The following is a 23,297-nucleotide window of genomic DNA, read 5'->3' on the forward strand; positions in this document are numbered from 1 at the left end:
ACATCCCATAAGGGACAAGGGAGACTTCTCTCATTACAATAAGTACAGCCCGATTCATATTAGCTCAATGATATGGGACCTACAGTTTATCGCCGAGTCCGAATGGCGTGTCTAAGACACCACTTTTGTAGAGAAGTTGACCCCATAAAGTAAAATTTTTTTTCATAGAAAATCCTTTAGTCTTCTCATGGAAGGCTCTTCGTTTTTCTGATAGAAGTTCTTCTCATGGAAGACCATTAGTTCTTAAGGTCTACATATGGAAGACCATACCATAATGTACCCTTAGCCTTATCAAGGAAACGCTACGACTTTTTACAGAGGATCATAAGGTCTTCTCATAAAACAACGTTGGTATTATTATAGAAAACCATTTGGTAATTAGGCCTTCCCATAGAATATCATAAGTCTTCTCATAGGTGACACTCACATCTTCTCATAGACCACCAAAGATTCTCTCATAGAAGAACATTAGGCTTTCTTATAGAAGATCATTAAGTCTTCTTTAAGAAGACTATTAAGTCTTCTTATAGAGGATCATTAGGACCATTCAACATCACGCTGACTAAAAGACCATTTCTCTTTTAACTTAACGCTGAAGATGTCTTAAAAATAAAAACAAATGTTGTTTTATGTTTTTTATTATATAAATCACCTTGATGTGATTACAATTACTTAAATACTACTAATTAAAAATTAACAATTTTATGTCTTCTTTGTTTTTGTTATGTAGTTTTCCAAATTGGTGGTGATTTTTGTTCAATAAACTCTGTATCTGTTTTTTGACAACAACGAACTACATAGAATCAACTTTTGTTTTTCATATATTTCTCAGTGTAATCTAGGCAGGTAGTATATAAGAGTTATAATAGTTATCTTTAATAATAAATAATATAATTTTGAAAAAATTAAAATTATATGCGTGAGTGAGTGTGGAACATGATGCAGACGTTTCTAGCCACTATTTGATGTACTTGTGCTTTGGGTGGTGGTGATCTTCACATCAAATTTTCCACAAAACAAAAAACATATTCAAACCAAAGATCAACTAAGGTTTAGGTTGCACGTGTGTTCATGTTGTTGTTGGAATTGTTGCATGAGATAACAATGATGTTTTCTTTTGTATGTTTTTGTTGTACTAACTACTCATAAGCAACTATGAATGATGGATTTATTGGGGTTTTCTGAAAGATTTGCCAGCGAATTTGGCACCAGCGCCCAATTCTTCTTCGATGCGGAGAATTTGATTGTACTTAGCCAAACGTTCAGAGCGGCAAGGAGCACCAGTCTTGATTTGACCAGTAGACAAACCAACAACCAAATCAGCAATGAAGGAATCTTCAGTTTCACCGGAACGATGGGAGACCATGGTGCCCCAGCCGTTTTGTTTGGCCAACAAATGGGCCTTGATGGATTCGGTAACGGTACCGATTTGGTTGACCTTCAACAACAAGCAGTTGCAGGCCTTCTTTTCAACGGCAGTTTGGATACGCTTGGGGTTGGTGACAGTCAAGTCATCACCAACAATTTGGATGGTGGTGTTGGCGGTGATGTTGGACCAGGCATCCCAATGATCTTGATCGAAGGGATCTTCAATGGAGACAATGGGGAATTCCTTGATGAATTCTTGGTACAATTCGGTCAACTTGGCAGGGGCCAACCATTGGGCCTTGTCGCTGTTGGGGTTCTTGAAGTCCAAATCGTAAGCACCATCCTTGAAGAATTCAGAGGCAGCAACATCCATACCGATTTCAACCTTGCCGGTGTAACCGCCCAAGGCAATGGCGTCATTGATGAGGTTCAAGGCTTCCTTGTTGGATTGAATGTTGGGAGCGAAACCACCTTCATCACCGACAGCGGTGGCATCCAAACCGAACTTGTCCTTGATGACCTTCTTCAAGTGATGGTATACTTCAGAGCCGATTTTCATGGCTTCAGTGAAGCTGGCAGCACCAGTGGGCAAAATCATGAATTCTTGCATGGCCAATTTGTTACCAGCATGGCTACCACCGTTGATGACATTGAAAGCGGGGACGGGCAAGATGATGTCCTTGTTGCCGGCCAAATCGGCAATGTGTTTGTACAAGGGAACACCCTTCTTGGCAGCACCAGCCTTGCAGACAGCCAAAGAGATACCCAAAATGGCGTTGGCACCGAATTTCGACTTGTTCTCAGTACCGTCCAATTTCAACATGAAGTTATCGATGGCTTCTTGGTCGGTGACTTCCAAACCGGCCTTGATGAGTTCGGGGGCCAAGGTGTTGTTGACATGACCAACAGCTTGCAAAACGCTCTTGCCGTGGTAGTTCTTCTTGTCGTTGTCACGCAATTCCAAGGCTTCGTGGACACCGGTGGAGGCACCAGAAGGCACAGCAGCACGGAAAAGACCCAATTCGGTGGTCAAATCGACTTCAACGGTGGGGTTACCACGGGAGTCGAAAATTTGACGGGCGTGAATGGACTTGATAGGCATGGTGTATCTGCAAGTAGATGAAAGAATTGGTAAGAAATTAATGGAAGGTTTTTTATTTGTTTGTTTATTGTCTTATAATGCTTATTATTGGCTATTGTTGTTGAGATAAGCTATTGGAATTCTGCACTGCTGCTAATAAAAGAAAACAATTTGCAACAATTTTTTTCTGTTTTTAGGGGCTTGTCCACTACCTGATAAAACTTTGTACGATTATATAAACTCCCAACAACTGTTACGTTTGCTGTGAAAACTATGAATGAAGTGAAAAAAGGGCCTCAACATCGATTTGTCTGCCTGTATCTCTGAGTGTGTGTATGTATTAGGCTCGAATTTGTATTGCGCATAGCCGGTTTTATTTCATGCCTCCAACCCCTCCTTTTGCTTGGTTAAGTAGGTGAAAGCCTATTCTTCTTTCATTGAATACACACACCATTCGTCCTTACAATGTCATAGAACTCATAAAATTGCAAGGAAGTGTGTCGAGTTATGACGTTGTTTCGGAAACAATTTTAGTTGTTTTTCTTCCTGAAGGTTGTTTTTATAGGAATCGTGGCAAGAAAAGAAATACGGGAAACAAACGATCTCCTAAATAGCTACTCGTTTTCTGACGAAAAACGTTCAAAGCTGCTGGAAGCTTTGGTTTTATCTAATTTGACCTGGAGAAGCATCGGAATATTGACCACATCGGACCATTCTTTCGGGTACCTACCACATACAGTTTGGAAAAGTTTAAGGACTTTTCTGGGATCGTTTTTAAATTTTTGGCGACATGTTTTGTATGCGCCTACATAAAGTTTGGAAAGAGTGCAGTTTAAGGACTCTTCTGGGATAGTTTTTACATTTTTAGCGAAATGTTGTGTATGCGATCATAGTTACGAAGGTGCACTTTTTTGGGTGGCAAATTCATATTCCCTGAGAAATTGGCCCAAAAACTAAAAAAAAACCCTATAGACGTCAAAGTATTGGGTTTACTTCCATTCTTTAGGTCCGAGGCTGAGGTTATATCTCTGTCGGCATAGCTGACTGATACTTTCTTACTTGTTGAAGATGTATTTGAAATATTGACAATGAATTTGGCAATTGAAATCCACAGTATTAACTAACTCCAGTTATATGTAAACATACTGTAAGCTTCATTGGCATGCCTCGACTGAAGGCCCTCTGTATCATAAGACATTTTTCTCAAAAGCAAATTTTTTACGGTAAGTTTTGAATTTGTCCAAAAGTGGATATTTAACAAAAGTCCAGTAAAACCTTGTGGTCTGAAGTCTGTGATGTTTCTCTCCTCTTCCTTTACCTCTTCATTAAACTATATAATCGTTGAAATCCGAGCGTGTAATCCTTTTTTAAATAGTTCCTACCCAATAGCCTGTTTATATTATAGCTTTTCGTCGGGTTAGACTCCTTTATGAGGAGTATACGTAATGAAATTGACATTTGAAATTCAGTGGGTTTATAAATCCAGTTATATATAAACGTGCTATTACATAGCTTCCTTTATATTGTTACTTTTGAGTTTTTAACTCTTTTAAGCAAACAATTTTTTCTACGACGAAGAATTTCTATCATGTCCCCATACAAGATTTGTGAAGTACCTAAGAACAAACCAAATTATTAATACTTTCTATTTAATCACCTAAATTCAGGTTAATAAACCACTCTGACTTTCTCTTTACTCGTCTCCTTTCCCTCTCAATTGTTCTACATTTTGTTCGTTAAAGAATTCCCACAATTACATACCCCCCTAATACATTAACCTATCACACCAAAAAATTTATTTATTCATTTGTCAACAAAACAAACTAAAATGCCAAACAATAACCCCATCAAATCTGGCAACACTCCAACCATTGTTACTTTTGCCAATTTGCTTTCAATTGTGATGCAATTTCTTGTTCTTCTTGCCGGAATGCAACGCGACAAGAATGGGAATAGCATGTGAAAAAAACAAGAAACAACATGATCCCCCCTCAACAATACGGAGCAACATACGAGAGTATGAATAAGGAACACAAAATAGCTCAAAATGGAATTTAGAACAACCAAATTAAAATTACGGAATGGATGACGAGGTAAGTTTCTAGAAAAGACAATAAAGATTAAAAAAATTAAATAAAGTCTATCCCAATTAACTAAAAGAAAGATATACAAAAAGAGGGATAAGTTTGTATGTGGTCATGCAAAAATCGCACTAGTACATACTAAGTGTGTATATGAGAGTTAGCCGATAGTGTTGGATCAATTTGCTGTATGACCTCTAACGTTTAGTTAAAGGTCATATGGATAAGCCGGACGGGAAATTAACTTTTAACACAAAAAATCAGAAACCACAACAATTTCTTTCTATAGGAGGCAACATTTTTCCAAAACTTTTAATGGGAATGTAAAATATTTGACCATTTTGTAATGTTATCTAATCCTGAAGGAAAAACTTGACACTTGCCTCTAATATGCACATTTTCTTTCCACCACAAAAGTACTTATTTTCACACAATTTCATTTTTTTTTTTTAATTTCACTTTTTTCTAAAAAAAAAAACAACCAACTTTCTTTTGCACAAAAATATGAAATTTTTTATAAAAAAAGACTTACTTGTATCTTTTTGTTTGCTGCAATGAATCAGTAATTCCCAACTGTAGTTGTCGTGGTGTATCCAACAACGACTTCTTAGCGACTGATACTGAGAATTTACGTGCACTCGTACAAAACAGATTTTGCAGCAGCAGCTCGCTGACGACGCTGCCTGCCTTAACTTTTTTTATTCTCATAAAATTCATGGACCCCCCTCGGCTGCCAAATGTTACCGCAACCCCCTTAAACATTTTCTTTTCAAATTATAGCGGTCTATTTGTTATATGTGTAGTTCTATAGGGGTTTATTACTAACTAAGCGCACAGCAATTGTGCCTCTACTCTCTCACGGGTTGTTTTCTTTGAAAACACCAAAATACTGTCATAAATAACACCACTCTTCCATTGGGTTGTTGGACCAACATTTTTTTACATATTTGTATAACAATTGTTTCCCACACGCATCACATCTGCTGCTTCTTCCATGGGAAGACAATTTTCTTCCGTGTCATGTTTTTTTTTATTTTGTTTTCTGATGGGGGTGTTTGTTTTTGTTAATGACCTTGTCACAAGGTGAAAGAGGGAACTCAGCCGGTAAAATATGATGGAGAAATTCCAGAGACAAATCGAAAAAAACATGAGAGTTGGAGCCACAAAGAGAGGGAGCATCTTGTTTGGAGAAAGTAAACGGCTGTCAAATGGGGGGAGGTTTTTGTGGTTATCAATTACTCTTTTCATTTTGCAAGTAGTCGAATCCGTTGTTGGGGATATTGGGATATGTCGTGTTTTGTTTGTATATCTTCTGATTTTTGGCCTGTTCCCGTACTCTGTATTAACAAAATTCGTAAAAATGGTAAACGAATTTCATGTCAATTTGGTGTAAGGGAACGCAAAAGTGGTAAAAATCGTACAAACTTTTTAGTTCTAGAACAAAAACATTGGCGAAAGAAAAACTACCTCCAAAGCAATGAAAAAGTTCTTCAATTTTAAGCAAAATAAATAAAATATAATTAAAATATTAATAAAACAATCAATAAATATAGGTGAATCGTAATTAGTATTTTTCCACAAAAATCAGATAAACATTGAGCAGCTGCTAAACAGCTTCGTGAATAAAACATCACCATGAGCATCCATAAAAGCTTCTTACGATTTCAGTGTATTTATGAAAAGCTGGTTGTTATCGTATTCCAGATTTCTAAGAAGAGCCTTGAGTACTGCTATAATGCTTCTTTTTTCGTCCAGAGATAAAACAATGGAGGACCGAAATAGTTTTAAGAAATTGCACATAGCTTCAACAAATTGTATTGTGCGTTCTAAATGTTCAGCACGCGGCTGTTGTTCAAGTATACTACGAAGTACATTTGCAACTGTTAACTTGTAAACTTCTTCGTATGTACTTCGGTTAAACTCATTGAAATCGTATTTTCGGCGGAATTTCTTTATATTAGTACAGTATTCGTGCACATATTCAAAATCTACATTTGTAATCGCACCTCTAGCGAAAGCACGAGCAATTGAGCATACCAAATGAAATATGTCATACCCCCAAAGTTTTGTTCTCGATAAGGTAAGCTCCGGTCTATGAGGCAGGGTCAGGTCACCCCATATGACATCCTCAAGGCCTTCCATCAAAAATTGGTGCCGATCTTCCGCATCACATACATTATATTGGATGTCAGCACCAATATTTTCAACGGCATCATATATCATGCCGATCATATGAGCAAGTGCATTGGGCATACAGTATGCAAAGTTCATATTCGTACACCCCTAAAAAAATGAATAAAATCGTTATTAATTCCATATTTTATGTGCAAATATGAAATAATTGATAGGAATTACCATAACGAAGAAAGATTTAAGAATAACAAAACAAATTTTTAATTTACTCCGTCATTTAGGTATAGATGGCGCCTGTGTGGGTGGCAAAGTTCGTATTCGTACACCTATAAGCTCTGTATATTTGGAGTTTTTAAGGATTTTCAAAGCAAAATACCGTAAATTTTTGTTCTTTTCTTCTTTTGGAATGTCTCTGCTATAGAAATATGTAAAAATAACGGTAATTTTATTAAAAATTGTGCATGAATGAAAAGTCGGACGAATATTTGAAATACTAAAGAAAAATGTGCTATGTATGATTAACTATTGCAATTTATTCCCGAATTTTGGACGAAAATAGCTAATAGCAGTCCTTCTGTAACAATATTCGAGATCTATTATGAAAAAAATGTGGTCAGCGTTTGGAAATGCAAAGAAACGTAATCCGGGCTTAGGTAAAGTCAACACATTTTTGGTTTTTACTTGGTGAAAATCACAACTTTCGTTTTATATTTGACATTAAATGTATAGAAGTTTTAGAATACGGTTTCGAAAATCATTTTGTGTCAAGACATATCGGAAATTACGAGGAATAATCAATTTTTAAGGAAGAAAATTTCCCCAGAAATAATGAATTTCTTCAAAAGGTTACCCCACGTTCTTCCCTGGAAATTTTACTTCATTCTTTTGACATTTTTGTACTCATTTTGGATACTTCGATAAAGAAATATAATTTTCAAGAAATAACCATTATTTTCGCAATTTTGGCGGCCATAACCCTCGTTCATAGTAAGCGTAGAATTTCAGACGTACGCAGGCAGTATGAAAACTTGTACAGTTTCATTTTTCTCCATAATTTCTCACAGTTTTCGACATAAAATGATTTTCGACACCGCATTCTAAAACTTCAATACATTTTATGTTAAATATAAAACGAAACTTGCGATTTTTACCAAGTAAAAACAAAAAATGTGTTTACGTTACGTAAGCCCGGATTACGTTTCTTTGCATTTCCAAACGCTGACAACATTTATTTTCATATTAGACCTCGAATATTGTTACAGAAGGACTGCTATTACCTATTTTCGTCCAAAATTCGGGAATAAATTGCAATAGTTAATCATATCTAACACATTTTTCTTAAGTATTTCAAATATTCGTCCGACTTTTTATTCATGCAACATTTTTAATAAAATTACCGTTATTTTTACATATTTTTATAGCAGAGACATTCCAAACGAAGAAAAGAACAACAATTTGCGGTATTTTGCTTTGAATATCCTTAAAAACTCCAAATATATAATGCTTAGAGGTGTACGAATACGAACTTTGCCATCCACAAAGGCGCCACCTATACCTAAATGACTGAATCAATTAAAAATTAGTTTTGTTATTCTTACATCTTTCTCCGTTATGGTAATTCCTATCAATTATTTTATATTTGCACATAAAATATAGAATTAATAACGATTTTATTCATTTTTTAGGGGTGTGCGAATATGAACTTTGCATACTGTATATCTTCTTCGGCCTTCAAATGTGCCAACGAATATGGTCCAATTTGAAAATATTCCTTTTAAAATAAAAACCAAATTATGAATGTTATTAAATCGTTGTAAGAGGAGCAATATACAGTTGAAATCCATTATCCGTGATAGATTTCTTAGCAGATTATCATGTTATTATTTATTATTCCGCCACAACAATAAATCTGGACTAAAAGACTTAGAAAATTTCCTATAACCCTGCTTTCTTATTACAACATAAGAAATTTGTTCAAAAACTCAATCAGAAATGTCAAGATCGATGAATCACGGATAATCGAGGTTCCAACTGTAATTTAAATTGAACTTCCCTCTTATAATAAAGCAATATTGCATTACGTTAATATCGTCGATTTTTACACGCAAAGCATCAAAATTTAGAGAACAAATTTTGTGCTTTGCAGGAATTTGCGCGAACATGTTTGTTAATTTTACACTTGTTCTTTCTTCAAAGCCCACCGATTGGGCTGGCCACCAGCTTTGCACAACATTAAATCTCGGATAATTTGCATGCAATAAACGCCTATCTACATTGTAGGCTGAACTACCTTCCAATGATTTTATAATTAATAATTTCCTTTGCTCTTCAGTAAATTCTTCATTAACACTTAAATTAGCTAAAACAAGCATTTGTTCCGACATTTTTTTATTGAACTTTTTTTAAGTTGTTGGCGCGTTTAACAAAAAAGCAAATTGAATCCGTGCATTTCGCACTTATTCTACAACATGAACTTACACACTATAGACATTTGACATTTGCACACTATCAGTTTTGAATGTCAATGAAGTAAATCAATAACAAATTAACTAATAATAATTGATAATTAATAATTATTCAATAATTAAAATTAATAAATATTAGCTGTGTTCCAGAACTAAAAAGTTTTTACAATTTTTACGACTTTTACACATTTTACTCGAAAAAGCGTTCCCGTACACAAAAAAGTTGTAAAATGTTCACTTCTCTTTAAACAAAAATGACGCTGAATGACGCTCTCTTTAAAAACTTTTTACACGACAAATTTGGGCGAGTAAAAAAATAGTAACATGGTTGCCGGCGTCTGATTGGCTGATACGTCGACTTTGACATTTGTTCCAGTTTTTTTGACGTATTTTCCATTTTTCCGTTCCCGAACTTTTTGAAAAAACTTTTTTGTGACAACAATTATTCTCTCTTTCTCTCTTTTACGAGTTTTACTATTAAAAAGTACGGGAACGAAGCTATTATTTCTTTATCTTCCAAGGACATCAATTGATGCGGTTAATTCAGATGGAAGAGGTTCTGCATTATGTAACGAAGAAGAAGAAGACTCTTCCACACTGCATGTATCTTGTAAGTGTCAAAAAAAGATAAACCATACAATCCAGAGGAGTTTGAGATAGCGATTCATCTTTGCAACACAAAGCAGACCATTCCGGCAGACGTTGCAATCGTATTAAGTATACCCAAAAAATCGCTTATGTATCGTTTGCATCGGACACAAGGAGGGCCATTCGAAAAGGCTGAACTTATTGGACAATACAAAAGAGGCCCATACAAAAGAAAGCCTGTAAAATTTGATGAACGTGCGGTACAGACTGTAAAACGAAGAATAGAGGTGATGACTTCATTTAAACTAAAACAATCAAAATTAACCACCTTAGTTTCACATTCTTCGAAAGCTTTATCTTCCGCAAATGGCCTGCCAAATTTATAATTTCTGTTTTTGTGTTTTTTTGCATTTGTATTGTATTCTTGGAATTTGTATTGTTTTTTGTATTTTTTGCTTTTGTGTATTTTTTCAATTTAAATGTATTTCTACTTTTTGCATTTTTATAATTTTTTGTTATGTTCGATTTATGTTACTGTTTTGGTGATTTATATAAATATTTTTTTTTTTTTTTGGTTTTTTTATATGTTTTGGCTTTTTATATTTCTTGGATTTTATTGTTGGTTTATTATTTGTTTGTTTTTGTTTATAAATTTGTTTGTTTTTGTATATTAATTTGTTTGCTTTTGTTCAAAAATAAAATAAAGTGAAGTTAAATAAAAAAAATGTACTCTCAAATAGTTTTGGCTTAGTGTAAAATCGAGAAACATCGATTTGTATGATGATGCTAAACTAAAAAACAACCCATCGAACTTGCTAAATGTTGCTGTCTTTTTACTTACTACATGTTGCTGAAACATTTTTTCAGCAACTTTTCCTTTATATATACAACTTTCAAAATCTGCAACATTAGTAAAAATTATTACTAATTATCACGTAAAAAGACACAGCTAACAAAAACTTCTAAAGTTGCCACTGTAAAGTGTGTAACGTCATGTTAGAGCCTTTTGTCTGTTAATCCTTTATGAGGATTTATTTGAAGTACACACAATAGATTTGACAAGTGAAATCCACTGGATTTACTAAATCTAGCAATATGTAAAGGTAGTTCGAGCAGCCTGTCATGTTGTGGAATATTCACCATTACACAAATAACGAAACAATGATCAAATAAATGTAGGAATTGTGGTCATAGTTTGACTTTCCGTGTACTTGATTCGCATTTAATACCACTTCGTTGTCCTGGTTACTCTGCTTAAGACCATTTATTCAACAACTGACGAAAGGAAGGGTAAAAACTAAATAATAAAATAAAAGGATTTATAAATAAAATTACAATTTTAAGGGTCGACATACTCATCTCATTTTAGACGTCAGCGCTACATCTGCTGATAATTTATCCAAATCCAAATATTTTCAGCTCAGCCTAGGCATGTAGGATTCAGTTATAGGAGGAAATGTCTCACAGATCACGAACCTTGAACCTTTTTTTAATAAAGTTTATCATAAGTGGAAGTTAAGAGGACAATAAAGCGAAAAAGTAGGTATTAGGACGATAAAAATATGCAATGTTGTCATGATGACTCGATCCAAAATCAGCGCTCTTTTATAGACGTGCTGCTTACTATTCCATGAAAGAAACGAACCTTCCTGGGACAGGTACAGAAATTCTTCATTCCAATTACATATTATACCCTCAGCCTTTAGGCTAAAGAGGGTATATACACTTTGATACGATGAAAATGTGCCTCATAGAAATAATGGTTTTAGACCCCAAGTATGTTTGGACGAAATGTGTTTCAGACAATTTGGATTCTATCAAGCCATGTCCGTCCGTCTGTCCTGCTGGCTGAAGCGCACGATAACTCTCGAACGGATTAACCGATTCGGTCCAAAATTTGGCCTTCGTAATATTTTGTCCAAACTTAGTTTAAGTTCGAAGATGGGCGATATCGGTCAACCCCTTCGGGTACCTCCACCACAAAAGTTCGAAAATGTTCGGACATTTTGTGCGCACGATAACTCTTGAAGGGATTATAAATGGACTCAATCGGTCCAAACCCATCCAAATTTCGGAAGAGTTCAGTTTAGGAGCTGCTCTCGGATCGCTTTGATTTTTGTTGTAACAACTTGTATTCACACCCCTCTATACGACGGTATAAGTTTCATCAGGGACAAGTCCATACTTCCGGAGAAAATAGCCTGAAAGTTGCAAAAAAAACCCTATGACGCAATGTGTAGTGGTTGAAGCGCAATGTAACTCTCGAACGAGTCTGTCGATTCGGTCCAAAATTTGGCCTTCGTAATATTTTGTTTAAACTTAGTTTAAGTTCGAAGAAAAGCCATATCGGTCCACTCCTTTTGATACCTCCCCCGCAAAAGTTCAAAAATGTTCGGAAAAATTGTGCGCACGATAACTCTTGAAGGGAGTGATCGATTTGGTCCATACTTTGTACATCATAATATATCTGCCAGATATAGATCAGGTTCGAATATGGACTATATTAGTCCACTCCTTCGGGTAACTCCCACACAACATTTCGGATAAATTCTTTTTGAGACCTGCTCCCGAATCAATTAGTTTTTTGTTGAAGCAACTTGCATTCGCTGCCCCAAATACGATAGTATAAGCTCTTCAGGGGCAAAGAGTCTGAGTGGGGTTAAGTCTGTTCGAGGATTCTGTGGAAATTTTTACCGAAGGTTTAATAGTGGTCCTGTTTACAGCGATATTATGTTTTTTAGGCAAGTATGGTACAAAAGTCCTATCTGTCGATATTTCCGCAAATTTTTGATCTTTAATCCAATCCATTTTTTGTCGGTTCATACGCCCAAAAGTGTTTCACTCCACACATGCTGAGGGTATACATCTGTCGGCAAAGCCGACTGATACTTTTTACTTGGTTTTTAATCTGATTAAGGGCTTCCGACGGTATTAGACACGGCTCTAGGGGGCACCAGATTCGGCAGCTTGTTTTGCCGGATAATCTACCTCATCATTATACGTTGGTCCTTGAAAAAAATCTTTTAAAAACTGTACGATTATGGCTGAGGTGGTCCTTGAAAAAAATCTTTTCAATTCAATTCAATTTATTTTCATAAATGGGAACCTAGCCCATAGGGCCAAGAGCGGTTCCAAAAGCTACAAAACATACACTACTCCAAAAGCTTAAAACTAACAATACAATAAATTTAATAGTCTTAAAATTCATTAACAGGATGTAATTAAAGAAAATATGAAGATCTGTTTAGTAAATCAGCTAAGCAATATTAAAAATAAGGAACATAAACAATCATAACAAAAATTTGTACTAGTCGAAAAATTATTAATCTTCAAAATCACTCCGATTGAAATATTCAAATAACTTCCTTTGTTAACAGATTAAGGAGCCACTGAATGTCTTAAGATCTTGCGGTAAACCATTGAACACACGGGCAACCCGTACCAAAAAGGATTTTTCAAAAAAAGGGGTCAAACGCGGTATATGAATTTGTTTATTCCTCTCCGATCTACTAAAAACAAATAACTCTAAAACAGAGGAAGGGGCTTGGATTTGTATCACCTTAAAGAAAAACAACATGCACCTAATATTCAGAAAAGCATCAAACGAACTACCAAGAAATTCTTCTACATACGAAGAAATATGATCACGACGTTTAAGCACAAAAACATAGCGCATGACCCTATTAAACAATAGCTTAAGCTTACGCAAAACATAGCCACAACTTCCACCAACAACCTCAATACAATACAAAAAATGCGGCATTATCAATGCATGTACTACCTGTATCCTAATTTTCTTAGGTAGGACAATATCCAAACAGTACAAATTTCTTAAAATAAAGTTTACCATGGAAACTAAACAATTAACATGCAGATCAAACTCCAAACCACTATCAAGCAACAAACCAAGACACTTCATCGAGCTTACAACATCTATAGACTCCCTATAGATGGAAACATTTATAGAACTCTCTTGGAAGTTGCCAAAAAACATAGCCTTAGTCTTACTAGTATTTATTGAGAGCCCATTGTTGGACAACTACGTGACTAACATATTAATATTAAAATCAATAGAAGACTGCAAAACATCCATAAAAACATCTTCCCCTTTAAACAAAACCTGTAACAAATCCACGAATTTAGCTGTGGTGGTCCTTGAAAAAATTCATTTTCAAAATCCACGATTATAGCTGTAGTGGTCCTTGAAAAAAATCTTTTAAAAAAACAACGATTATAGCTGTGGTGGTCCTTGAAAAAATTAATTTTCAAAATCCACGATTATAGCTGTTGTGGCCCTTGAAAAAATTCTTTAAAAAAAAAATTAAAAAAAATATTTAATTTAATTTATTTTTCAATTCTCTTATGCCCAGTCTTTCGACCTTAAGGCTGTACACTACAATATAATGCCATTATAATTTAAAATTAAGTAATTTAAGGGAGGGATAACACTACTACTACTCCAAAACTCAATTACTATGTATATAAATATATGTAGTAATTATAATTAATCTATATTGAATATAAAACATTTTGATTGATTGAATTATTATACTCCAGGAAATGAAAGGGATGTTAAACTACTCCATAACAAATATACAGAGCTTTAGTATAAAATAAATATAAATAAATAATAAAATTACAATTTTTTGAAATATTTTGATTTTAGTGAAAATTCAAAAATGAAGCATTTAATGCAAGCAATCGAAGAATTTGAACTACTCCAATAACAACTGCGTTCACACATGAATATGAACTAAACCACCAAATCGTTCATACTAAAAAAAATTTCAAGCAAATCACGAAGTATGGGTACACCCACATTCATATGTATACGCAGCATATAAATTTTACATTGTCTCATAAAGAAAAATGAAGAGTATTTAGTGGACCATAAAAAAAATTTAAAAAAATGATTTAAAACACAAGATTGCAGAAAAAGATATTGAATATATTGAATATAAAACATTTTAATTGATTGAATTATTATGCTCCAGGAAATGAAGGGGATTTTAAACTACTACATAAAAAAATCAACTCTTATAGCTGTGGTGGTCTTTGAAAAAATTCGTTTAAAAAATTCACGATTATAGCTGTTGTAGTCCTTGAAAAAATTCTTTTAAAAAATCCACGATTATAGCTGTGGTGGTCCTTTAAAAAATCGTTTAAAAAATCCACGATTATAGCTGTTATAGTCCTTGAAATATTCTTTTCAAAAATCCACGATTATAGCTGTGGTGGGCCTTGAAAATTTTCTTTTAAAAAATCCATGATTATAGCTGTGGTGGTCCTTGAAAAAAACAACTTTTTTGAAATCCACGGGTGGTCCTTGAAAATTTCAAAAAAAAGTGCAAGATTATAGCTGTAGTGATCCTTGAAAAATTCTTTAAAAATTCCAAGATTATAGCTGTGGTGGTCCTTGAACATTTTTTTAAAATATAGGATTATAGCTGTTGTGGTCCTTGAAAAAATTATTTTAAAAAATCTACGATTGTAGCAGTGGTGGTCCTTGATTTTTTTTTAAATATCCACGATTATGGCTGTGGTGGTCCTTGAAAAAATTCTTTTAAAAATCCATGACTATTGCTGTAGTGATCTTTGAAAAAATCCACGACTATTGCTGTGGGGATCTTTGAAAAATTCTTTAAAAAATTCTTTAAAAAATTCTTGTAAAAAATCTTTAAAAAAATTGCTGTGTTAAAAAAAATATCTTTTGAAAACTCCACAACTATTGCTGTAGAGGTCCTTGAAAAAATTCTTAAAAAATTCAAGATTTTATATGTGTTGCTCCTTGAGGTTTTCACCTATGGGTAGGTATGTCCAAAAACCGGCCACGCGATCCAAAGTTTTGCAAAATACAAGTTTTTCTTACATTATTTATTTTTCCCAGACTATAGAACTTGATCTAGAGACGATTTTAGTGAAATTTCAAAACAGACACTCTGTTAAAAAATGAACAATGGAAGAATTTGAACTACTACACAATTTTTGTTTGTTCCTTAATAAAATCTTTCGAAAATGTTGTAGGGGTAGTTTACACTAATCATCAACTTCATATGTACCGAAATAAAAACATTCCCATCTATCCAAACAAAGTGGAGACGTAACCCAGTTGTTCAATAAATAGCAATTGTCTACTGTGACATAGCTATGTAACTAGTTACTCATTGACCCTAGTTACTTCACACCCAAAAATGGCACACAAAATAGCCTATAGCCTGCTTTTCCCACTAGAAATGGGTTTTCCTGCCTATGCTGTCAATTCACTAGTTACAGGTAATGCGGCGTGTAATATATTGACTATTTTATAGACTACCGATGGATAGTGAAATCGACAATGTTTCTCTCTTGAAATCTCTTTTAAACATTGTTTATTCAAAATTAAAATACCTGTTTTGATGCGTTTGTTGTGCAAAAATTTAGGATGCCAAAAAAGAACGTGTTATGAGATAAATCATAAAAACGATGAACAATTTAAGAAGAATATTTATAATATATCTGTGGGAAGTATTTATATCTATCTTGACCAAATACATTATCGCGTCATTTCATTAAACTTGTATACATTTTATTTCTGGAACTTTTGAATGATCTGAAGGACACACGAGAAAAAGATTCCTAGGACCAACTAGGCATAAGTCGCTGTATCAAGTAGTAACCCTCTAGTTCCAGTATCAAGGATCAAGATGGACCTGTCATATCCATAAGTATATAAGATTATATTGTCACTTGTAAAATTTTTGCAAACCATGCAATAAAATAAAGTGTGGCTAATGCATACATATATGCATTTACCCATTTATCTGACTTCAACTTACTAGTAATTTTAGCTATAATTTCTGACTACCGAATTGACTGGTTACTGGTAATGCAAAGAAGGGACAATTATCTTTCCAAGAATATCGAATTGGTTGGTTACTGGTAATGCAGTAAAGAGAAAATTGCCTTTCCAAGACTATCGAATTGGGTGGTTACTGGTAATGCAGTGAGGGGACAATAGACCCCTTCCTATGACATCCCCATGTTAAATTCACCAGTCTATAACATTGCGAGTAGATTGGGTGGTAACTAGGGGTGTTTACCAGTAGCCAGCAAAATTGCTAGTTATTCCCTAGTTACCCGAACAACTGGGAATTTCAATGCGTTTTTACTGGTGTGGTCGCAAAAAGAAAATGGCGTAAGGAAAATCCCTAATATTGCTCACATTAGCGACTGTATAAGGATAGAACATTTCAGAATATACATATAGGTATAATGCAAAATTCTATTACAACCCAATATTATTCATATTATTTACAACCCAATTTGATTTTCAAATATTCGATTTACTTGTGGTTAAGACAAATTGATCCCAACCTCTTACTCAAGAAAAAGACGAAGACGTTCCTTTCCATTTAACGGTTTGGGGCATATTTCCTTTTTCGATTTTGGGTCTTATTTCATGTACGCCCCTAATGTAGGCTTACGTTTTATGGTTTACGTTACGTTTACATAGGTATTACAGTTGTTTGCGTTCATTATCAATATTTACTTTTTGTTTTGATAAAGAGATGAAAGATCGGCAGCGCTGCATATATAACAACAATTAATCATATAAGATAGGCATGTTTACTTGTTGTGCATTACTTTTAAGTATATTTAACGCATCTACTGCTGCTACGGCGAAAATACCTGCTGAAGAATTAAACAAAAACACACTGGGTTAGGTGGCCAAGAACAAGCATCCTACCCAAGCAAGCAGTTTTATTCATTGACCGGTCACCGCTGCAACAGTAACAACGACGAACAAAAGAAATGAGTTCTCTTGAACTTTTTGCTTTATCGATTATACTATACTACGTAATTTACATCTTGCTATGGATATTGCTTGACTGTAATGTTCGTCTTTGGTGGAAAATTCACTTTGGTGTCTCAATTTCCACACTGCGTGGCCAGGTGGTGTGGATAACCGGTGCTTCTAGTGGTATCGGCAGGGGATTGGCAATCAACTTAGCAAGACACGGTGTTAGATTAGCGTTATCAGCTCGTCGTGTTGAATTGCTTGAGAAAGTGAAAGAAGAATGCTTGAGCGAGGCTAAAGGTCTATTGGCTGCAAAAGATGTATTGGTTGTACCTATGGACATGTTAAAATTGGAAACCCACCAAAAATGTCTGAATGATGTTCTAAATCATTTTGGTAAATTGGATATTTTGGTAAACAATGCTGGGCGTTCGCAGCGGGCCAATTGGGAAGACATTCAGGTGGAAGTGGATCGTGAACTATTCGAATTGGATGTTTTCTCTGTGCTACATTTGTCACGTTTGGCTGTGCGTTACTTCAATGAGCAAGCAGGTGGTCGTGGTCATTTAGCTTGCACCTCCAGTGTTGCCGGATTAACGGTGGTGCCCTTTTCGGCCAGTTATTGTGGGGCAAAACATGCTGTAAATGCTTATTTTGGTTGCTTGGCAGTTGAACATCCTTCACTAGATGTGACATTGTTTAATCCAGGACCTGTTGCCACCGATTTCCTACAAGAAGCCTTTACCGCCCAACCCAATGAGAAGGTGGGTAAAAGTACCAAAGATCAAAAACGTTTGACGGCTGAGAGAACTGGTTTCCTTTTTGCCACTGCCTTGGCCAATAAAGTGGAAATGTGTTGGTGTGGCCTATTTCCGGTTAATATGTTGGCATACATCTCCCAATATTCCCTGTTGCGTACCATTGTACGCTATGCCATGTCGGGGAAGACTTTAAATAAAATTAGAGAAGGCAAACTTTAAGGCTGCAAAATGGAGGTGCGGAGAACTGAGGAGCAACATTCTCGAACAAGAAAATTTGTTATTTTTAGTATTGATATTTAAGATGAAAATATTTTGTACAAAAGTATTGTTTTTATATTAAAGGGGAAATAATTTAACAAAATGTCTAAAAAATATACATACATATATTGAAATAATTACAGAATATAACCAAAACCAAAGCTTTAATTTATTTTAAATAGATGTTTCACTAAGACGATTCGAATACAAAGTTATATTTGATTTATTTGTATTTTCAATTGAACAAAAATTTTCTACAAAAACAAGAGTTTGATAGTAATTCGAACGAATATGAATGAAATCGTCTTAGAGAAACAGACCACAAATTTATTCTAAATACTTGCAAACTTTTTTTTGTAAAATCTTTGATAAATTTTTGTTACCATCAATCAAAAAATTTCTACAGCAACAAGAATTTTGTGGTAATTCAAACGAATGTGGTTTCCAATTATCTTAGAGAAACGGGTCATTAATTGATAAGATAGGAAAGTTTATCATCTCTAATCGATACAAATACGATTTATATTTATCTCAAAGATATACAGTTAGCCACAATCAAAAGTATCCACTTTTTTATTTCTTATTTGAATTTACCTGAATACTGCTAAATTTTATTTTATTATACCCTCCACCAATATATTTAATGTCATTCCGTTTGTAACATATCGAAATATTCATCGGAGACCGTATAATGTATTCTTGATCAGGGTAAAATTCTAAGTCAATATAAAAATGTCCGCCTGTTGTTGTGGTTGTAACAGTGCTTTTATTATGTTTATATGTTCGTTCCTCTGTTCAATCTGGCTCTGGGTCTATCTCCATTTCCAGAAAAATTGCTGCTTCGATGGGATGTAGCCACAGATCCACTGGAGTTAGATGGGTAGGTTTGGCGGGGCAGTTAAAAAGGTGTTGTGTGTCGTGCGGGCCCATGCCGCATACTGGGCATATGTCTTACACGGCGCGATCGATTTCCGCCCAATACGAATTTAGGCGACTGCAATATCCCGAGCGTAGTTGAGCCAAAACTACTCTGGTTTGTCGTGGCAGCTGACGCTCCTCAGCTGCGATAGATGGAGGATGTACTCCGAGTACTTTATTCACACTATAATTGCTTAAGGCCTTGGCAACTGCGTCCGTGTGAATGCTATTCAATCCTGCTTGATATGCTTGTTGATCTAGGGGTTCTCTCCTGTATCGTTGGACCTCTCCCTCTAGAGCATGGATATCCTTCCTGATCGCCCCGAATGGGCCGGGCCTACCCACAAGATGGTGATTCGGATGGCTCTCACGGTAACACCCAAGCAAGTACTGCAACGAAAGCATCTCATTGTGTTGCTTTACAGGAAGAATTTTTGCCTCCTCATGTAGATGGTCCACTGAAGATTTGAGGAGGCACCCTTACGCTGTTCTCAGGGCGGCATTCTGGCAAGTTTGAATCTTCTTCCAGTTCGTATCACACAATCTCGGGGACCAGACTGGAGCCGCATAGCTTACCACAGACCGACCTTATCTGCACCCCAAGTGCTGCCGACCAGGGACTTGTGGACCTTGTCCCTACTTTTCAGTTTGTCGAAGATAGCTGTGGAATGCGCGCACGACGTGAAAGTAATGACGAATGTGAACCCTAAAATTTTGGGGTAGTTTGTGGTAGGAATTCTGCTACCGTCGACCACGACATTCAATTCTCTTCCAAACTGTGCTGTCCATGTGGTGAACAGAGTGGCTGTTGATATTCCTCGAATGGAAAAAGGAGGTGGTACGATCGGTTAAATAGTTGTTCAGTCTCTCACAGATGTCATCAGGATATGTACCTGACGCCAGGATCGTGCAATCATCCGAATACGTTACGATCTCGATGCCGTCTGGAGGGAGCGGAATACAGGAGAGGTAGAGGTTAAACAGTTCCGGAGATATCGCCCCACCTTGGGGAACTCCCTGTTTCACTCTACGGGGTTTGGACTTCTTGTTCCTGAGTTCCACGTAGGACTGGCGTCCACACATATAATTGACTATCCAACGTTTCAAGCTTGGCCGGAGGGTAGTCCGCTCAATGTCCTCAAATAGCGTGGAGTGCCTGACTGTATCAAAGGCTTTTGATAAGTCAAGCGCCACCATCACTGTTCTATCGCACGGCCGTCTCTGGTTGAGTCCTTGACAAATATGTGCGGTAATGGCGTGCAGCGCAGTTGTCGTGCTGTGCTGCTTACGGAATCCATGCTGATGATCGGCAACTTGATAGCTATTTCTGATACTGGGGAGGACTAACGCATCAAGGGTCTTTGCCTCGGGCGACAAAAGCGAAATCGGCCTGTACGATTCACTTTTGCTGGCATCCTTGCAGGGCCCATTTTCCCGACTTCGGGAAAAATGGGGGTGGATAGCGACAAGTTGAGAACTTTAGTGAGGTACTCCACTCCCGGCTCATCCAGCTGCTTCAGCATTACCATGGAGATTCCATCAGGGCCCAACGCTTTGGATGATTAACGTTCCTGATGGCATTGGCAACATCATCCATTGTAAAATGTGGTGGTTCCTCTTCGGCAGGGAAGATATCTGATGCGACGTAATACTCTTCTTTTCGACCTGTCACTCTCGGGGTGCTCGACAAACTGTCGATTGAAATAACTTGCACACCCCTTCGGGTCAGTCAACGTAACGTCGCCAAACGTGACTTAGGTCCTATCTTCCCTTCTTCGAGGGTTCGAGAGTGACTTAACCGTTGCCCACAATTCACCTATACCGGCTCCAATGTTGCAACTCTTCAGATGATTTAATCCCTTGTTCCGCTTATGCTCGCCGACCAGCCTGTTAACTTCCAGTGTCAGCTCCCTGACTCTGGGGCCATTGGGGTTCATACGACGAAGCTCATCACGCTCATTTGCTAATCCCGTCGCCTCTACTGGGAAGTTTGGTCTTACTTCGGGTATTCGACCAGCAGGGATATGGCGAGCGGCTGCAGCAGTGATGATGTCTCGGAACGTCCTTTCCGCTACCCGAACATCAGAAGGATTGGGCAGTTCTCTGAAGCGGTGATTGGTGAACTCTCTGAAACTCGGCCAATCAGCTTTCCTATGATTGACGAACTTGCGGCATTCATATGTTATGAAATCGGGTGGTCTGCTAATGGAGGCAATTATGGAAAGATGGTCTGATGCAAGGGAAATGACGGGTTGCCAGGTAACGTCTGGCGAGCTGAGACACTCTCCTCTAATTCTGGTAGGGGCGTCCTCATTGATCGTGCAAAATGTAGAGCTGTCAATCTGCTCAGCCAGCGCTGTACCTCTCTGGTCGTTTCCGAGGGCCGAATGCCACATCTCATGATGCGCATTAAAGTCCCCCAAGACCATACAGGCTCAAGCGAGATAGGTCTGTATTGGACAGACTGGTGCAATAGAAAAGCTAATGCCCCACCTCCACTTCTGAGCCGTAATCACTTCCACTTTCTCTTTTTTATGATGTTATTGGGTCGGTATTGTACTTTTGGTAGGGATCAGAATTGCTTATAATATTTGGGCACCAAATTCTCAGTATATTCGAAGACATTGATTTGATTCGGCTATCACCAACAATAATTTCAAAATTTGGTCCATGCTTTGTACATCGTAATATTTGTACCAGGCATAGATCTGGTCAAAAGGGATCCCCGCACAGGGAGCCTGTCAAACGTGTTTGGATAGAAATTTCACAGATACAGCCGCAGATGCTATAAACAACTATCTTGTGAATGCAGTCTTCCTAGTATAGTAAATCCTCCATGTATCACTGTTGAAAAACCAGTGTAGTTTTGACTCAACTACGTTCGGTATGGTGCCGTGTAAATTCCTATAGCGCAGGGATTGCTGCAAAACATCTTCCCCGCATGCGGTATAGGTCCGCACAACACACTACACCTTTTTAACTGTCCTGTGAAACCTACTCAACTAACCAGTAACTGTGTGGTTACAACCTTATGTTTTTATGCTGATAGCCCATCGAAGCAGCCACATTGCTACATATATCTGGAGATACTGCCGTAGCTGGATTAATCAGTTAACCCTTCGTTGGACACCCAATCTTTGTTGTTGATCCTTGTGACTTCATGTTTCTTTCGTTGGAAAAGTAAGAACATTTCTTCAAGCTACCTGTAGTCTCAGGTCCATAGCTTTATCGTATCCCAGTTTAATATGCAAAATAAAATGAAAAAGGCCTGGCCTGACTCAGGTGTCCAACGGAGGGTTAACACGAACATTCAAACATATCAAATACTGTCACAACAACTAAAAAGTAATGACTTCCAAAATCAGATTATTTCGGTCTAATGAAGACTCTAATCCTTCATTCACCTCCTCCACAAAAGTTCAATATTTTGCGCTTTAGTTCAGTTTTCCCATTAAAAAAGTTTTAAATACATACCCGAATGTCCTGCTTGTTCCAAAAACCTTCTTAAGTGGAATTTTTCTCTTGGTGTAGACTGCGTTGATATGAATCTGTCCGTGGAATTATCAAACCCGTTTCCTTTGATATACACCCCACAAATTTACTCTGGAAATTTCCAAAACTTCTATTCTACAAAGATGCTACTCACTTTTAAAATAAATCGAATGATGCTTTTTACTTGTTTTTCGGCAAAAAACGAACGTTGACTGTTGACTGTTTAAAAAATCTACCACTCTTTGTTGCGTGTCAATTGTCTTTTCTTTAATGAAAAGAAATGCAGCAAAATTGTATGTCCCGATTTCAGCTACAAACACTCTTAATCGGAAAGCGGAAATGATGAGTGGCCGGTTGGCATGGTAGATAGGGGTG

The 23,297-nt window shown here is 36.5% G+C and overlaps 2 protein-coding genes across 5 annotated transcripts; one reads left to right on the forward strand and one right to left on the reverse strand.

Annotated features, from left to right (window-relative positions):
* Positions 1 to 622: 622 nt before the first annotated feature.
* On the reverse strand, positions 623 to 23,297 carry Eno (alpha-enolase). 4 transcript variants are annotated; one of them, XM_073971046.1, is made up of 3 exons: positions 23,077 to 23,269; positions 22,905 to 23,006; positions 623 to 2,477 (listed from the first exon to the last, which is right to left on the reverse strand). In XM_073971046.1, exon 3 carries the CDS (start codon positions 2,468 to 2,470, stop codon positions 1,169 to 1,171), a length of 1,302 nt encoding a protein of 433 aa, XP_073827147.1. In that variant the 5' UTR covers positions 2,471 to 2,477; positions 22,905 to 23,006; positions 23,077 to 23,269; the 3' UTR covers positions 623 to 1,168. The 4 variants fall into 4 exon arrangements, with proteins under 4 accessions (XP_073827147.1, XP_073827146.1, XP_073827145.1 ...); XM_073971045.1 differs by lacking the exon at positions 22,905 to 23,006 and having other exon boundaries at positions 23,077 to 23,297; XM_073971044.1 differs by lacking the exons at positions 22,905 to 23,006; positions 23,077 to 23,269 and adding an exon at positions 5,063 to 5,708.
* On the forward strand, positions 17,235 to 18,668 carry LOC141395359 (dehydrogenase/reductase SDR family member 7-like). Its single transcript, XM_073971048.1, has one exon. The coding sequence runs from the start codon at positions 17,508 to 17,510 to the stop codon at positions 18,471 to 18,473; it is 966 nt and encodes a 321-aa protein (XP_073827149.1). The 5' UTR covers positions 17,235 to 17,507; the 3' UTR covers positions 18,474 to 18,668.

The sequence above is a fragment of the Musca autumnalis genome, unplaced genomic scaffold (assembly GCF_047663935.1).
Source record: "Musca autumnalis isolate F117 unplaced genomic scaffold, ASM4766393v1 scaffold_2, whole genome shotgun sequence".
NCBI lineage: Eukaryota > Metazoa > Arthropoda > Insecta > Diptera > Muscidae > Musca > Musca autumnalis.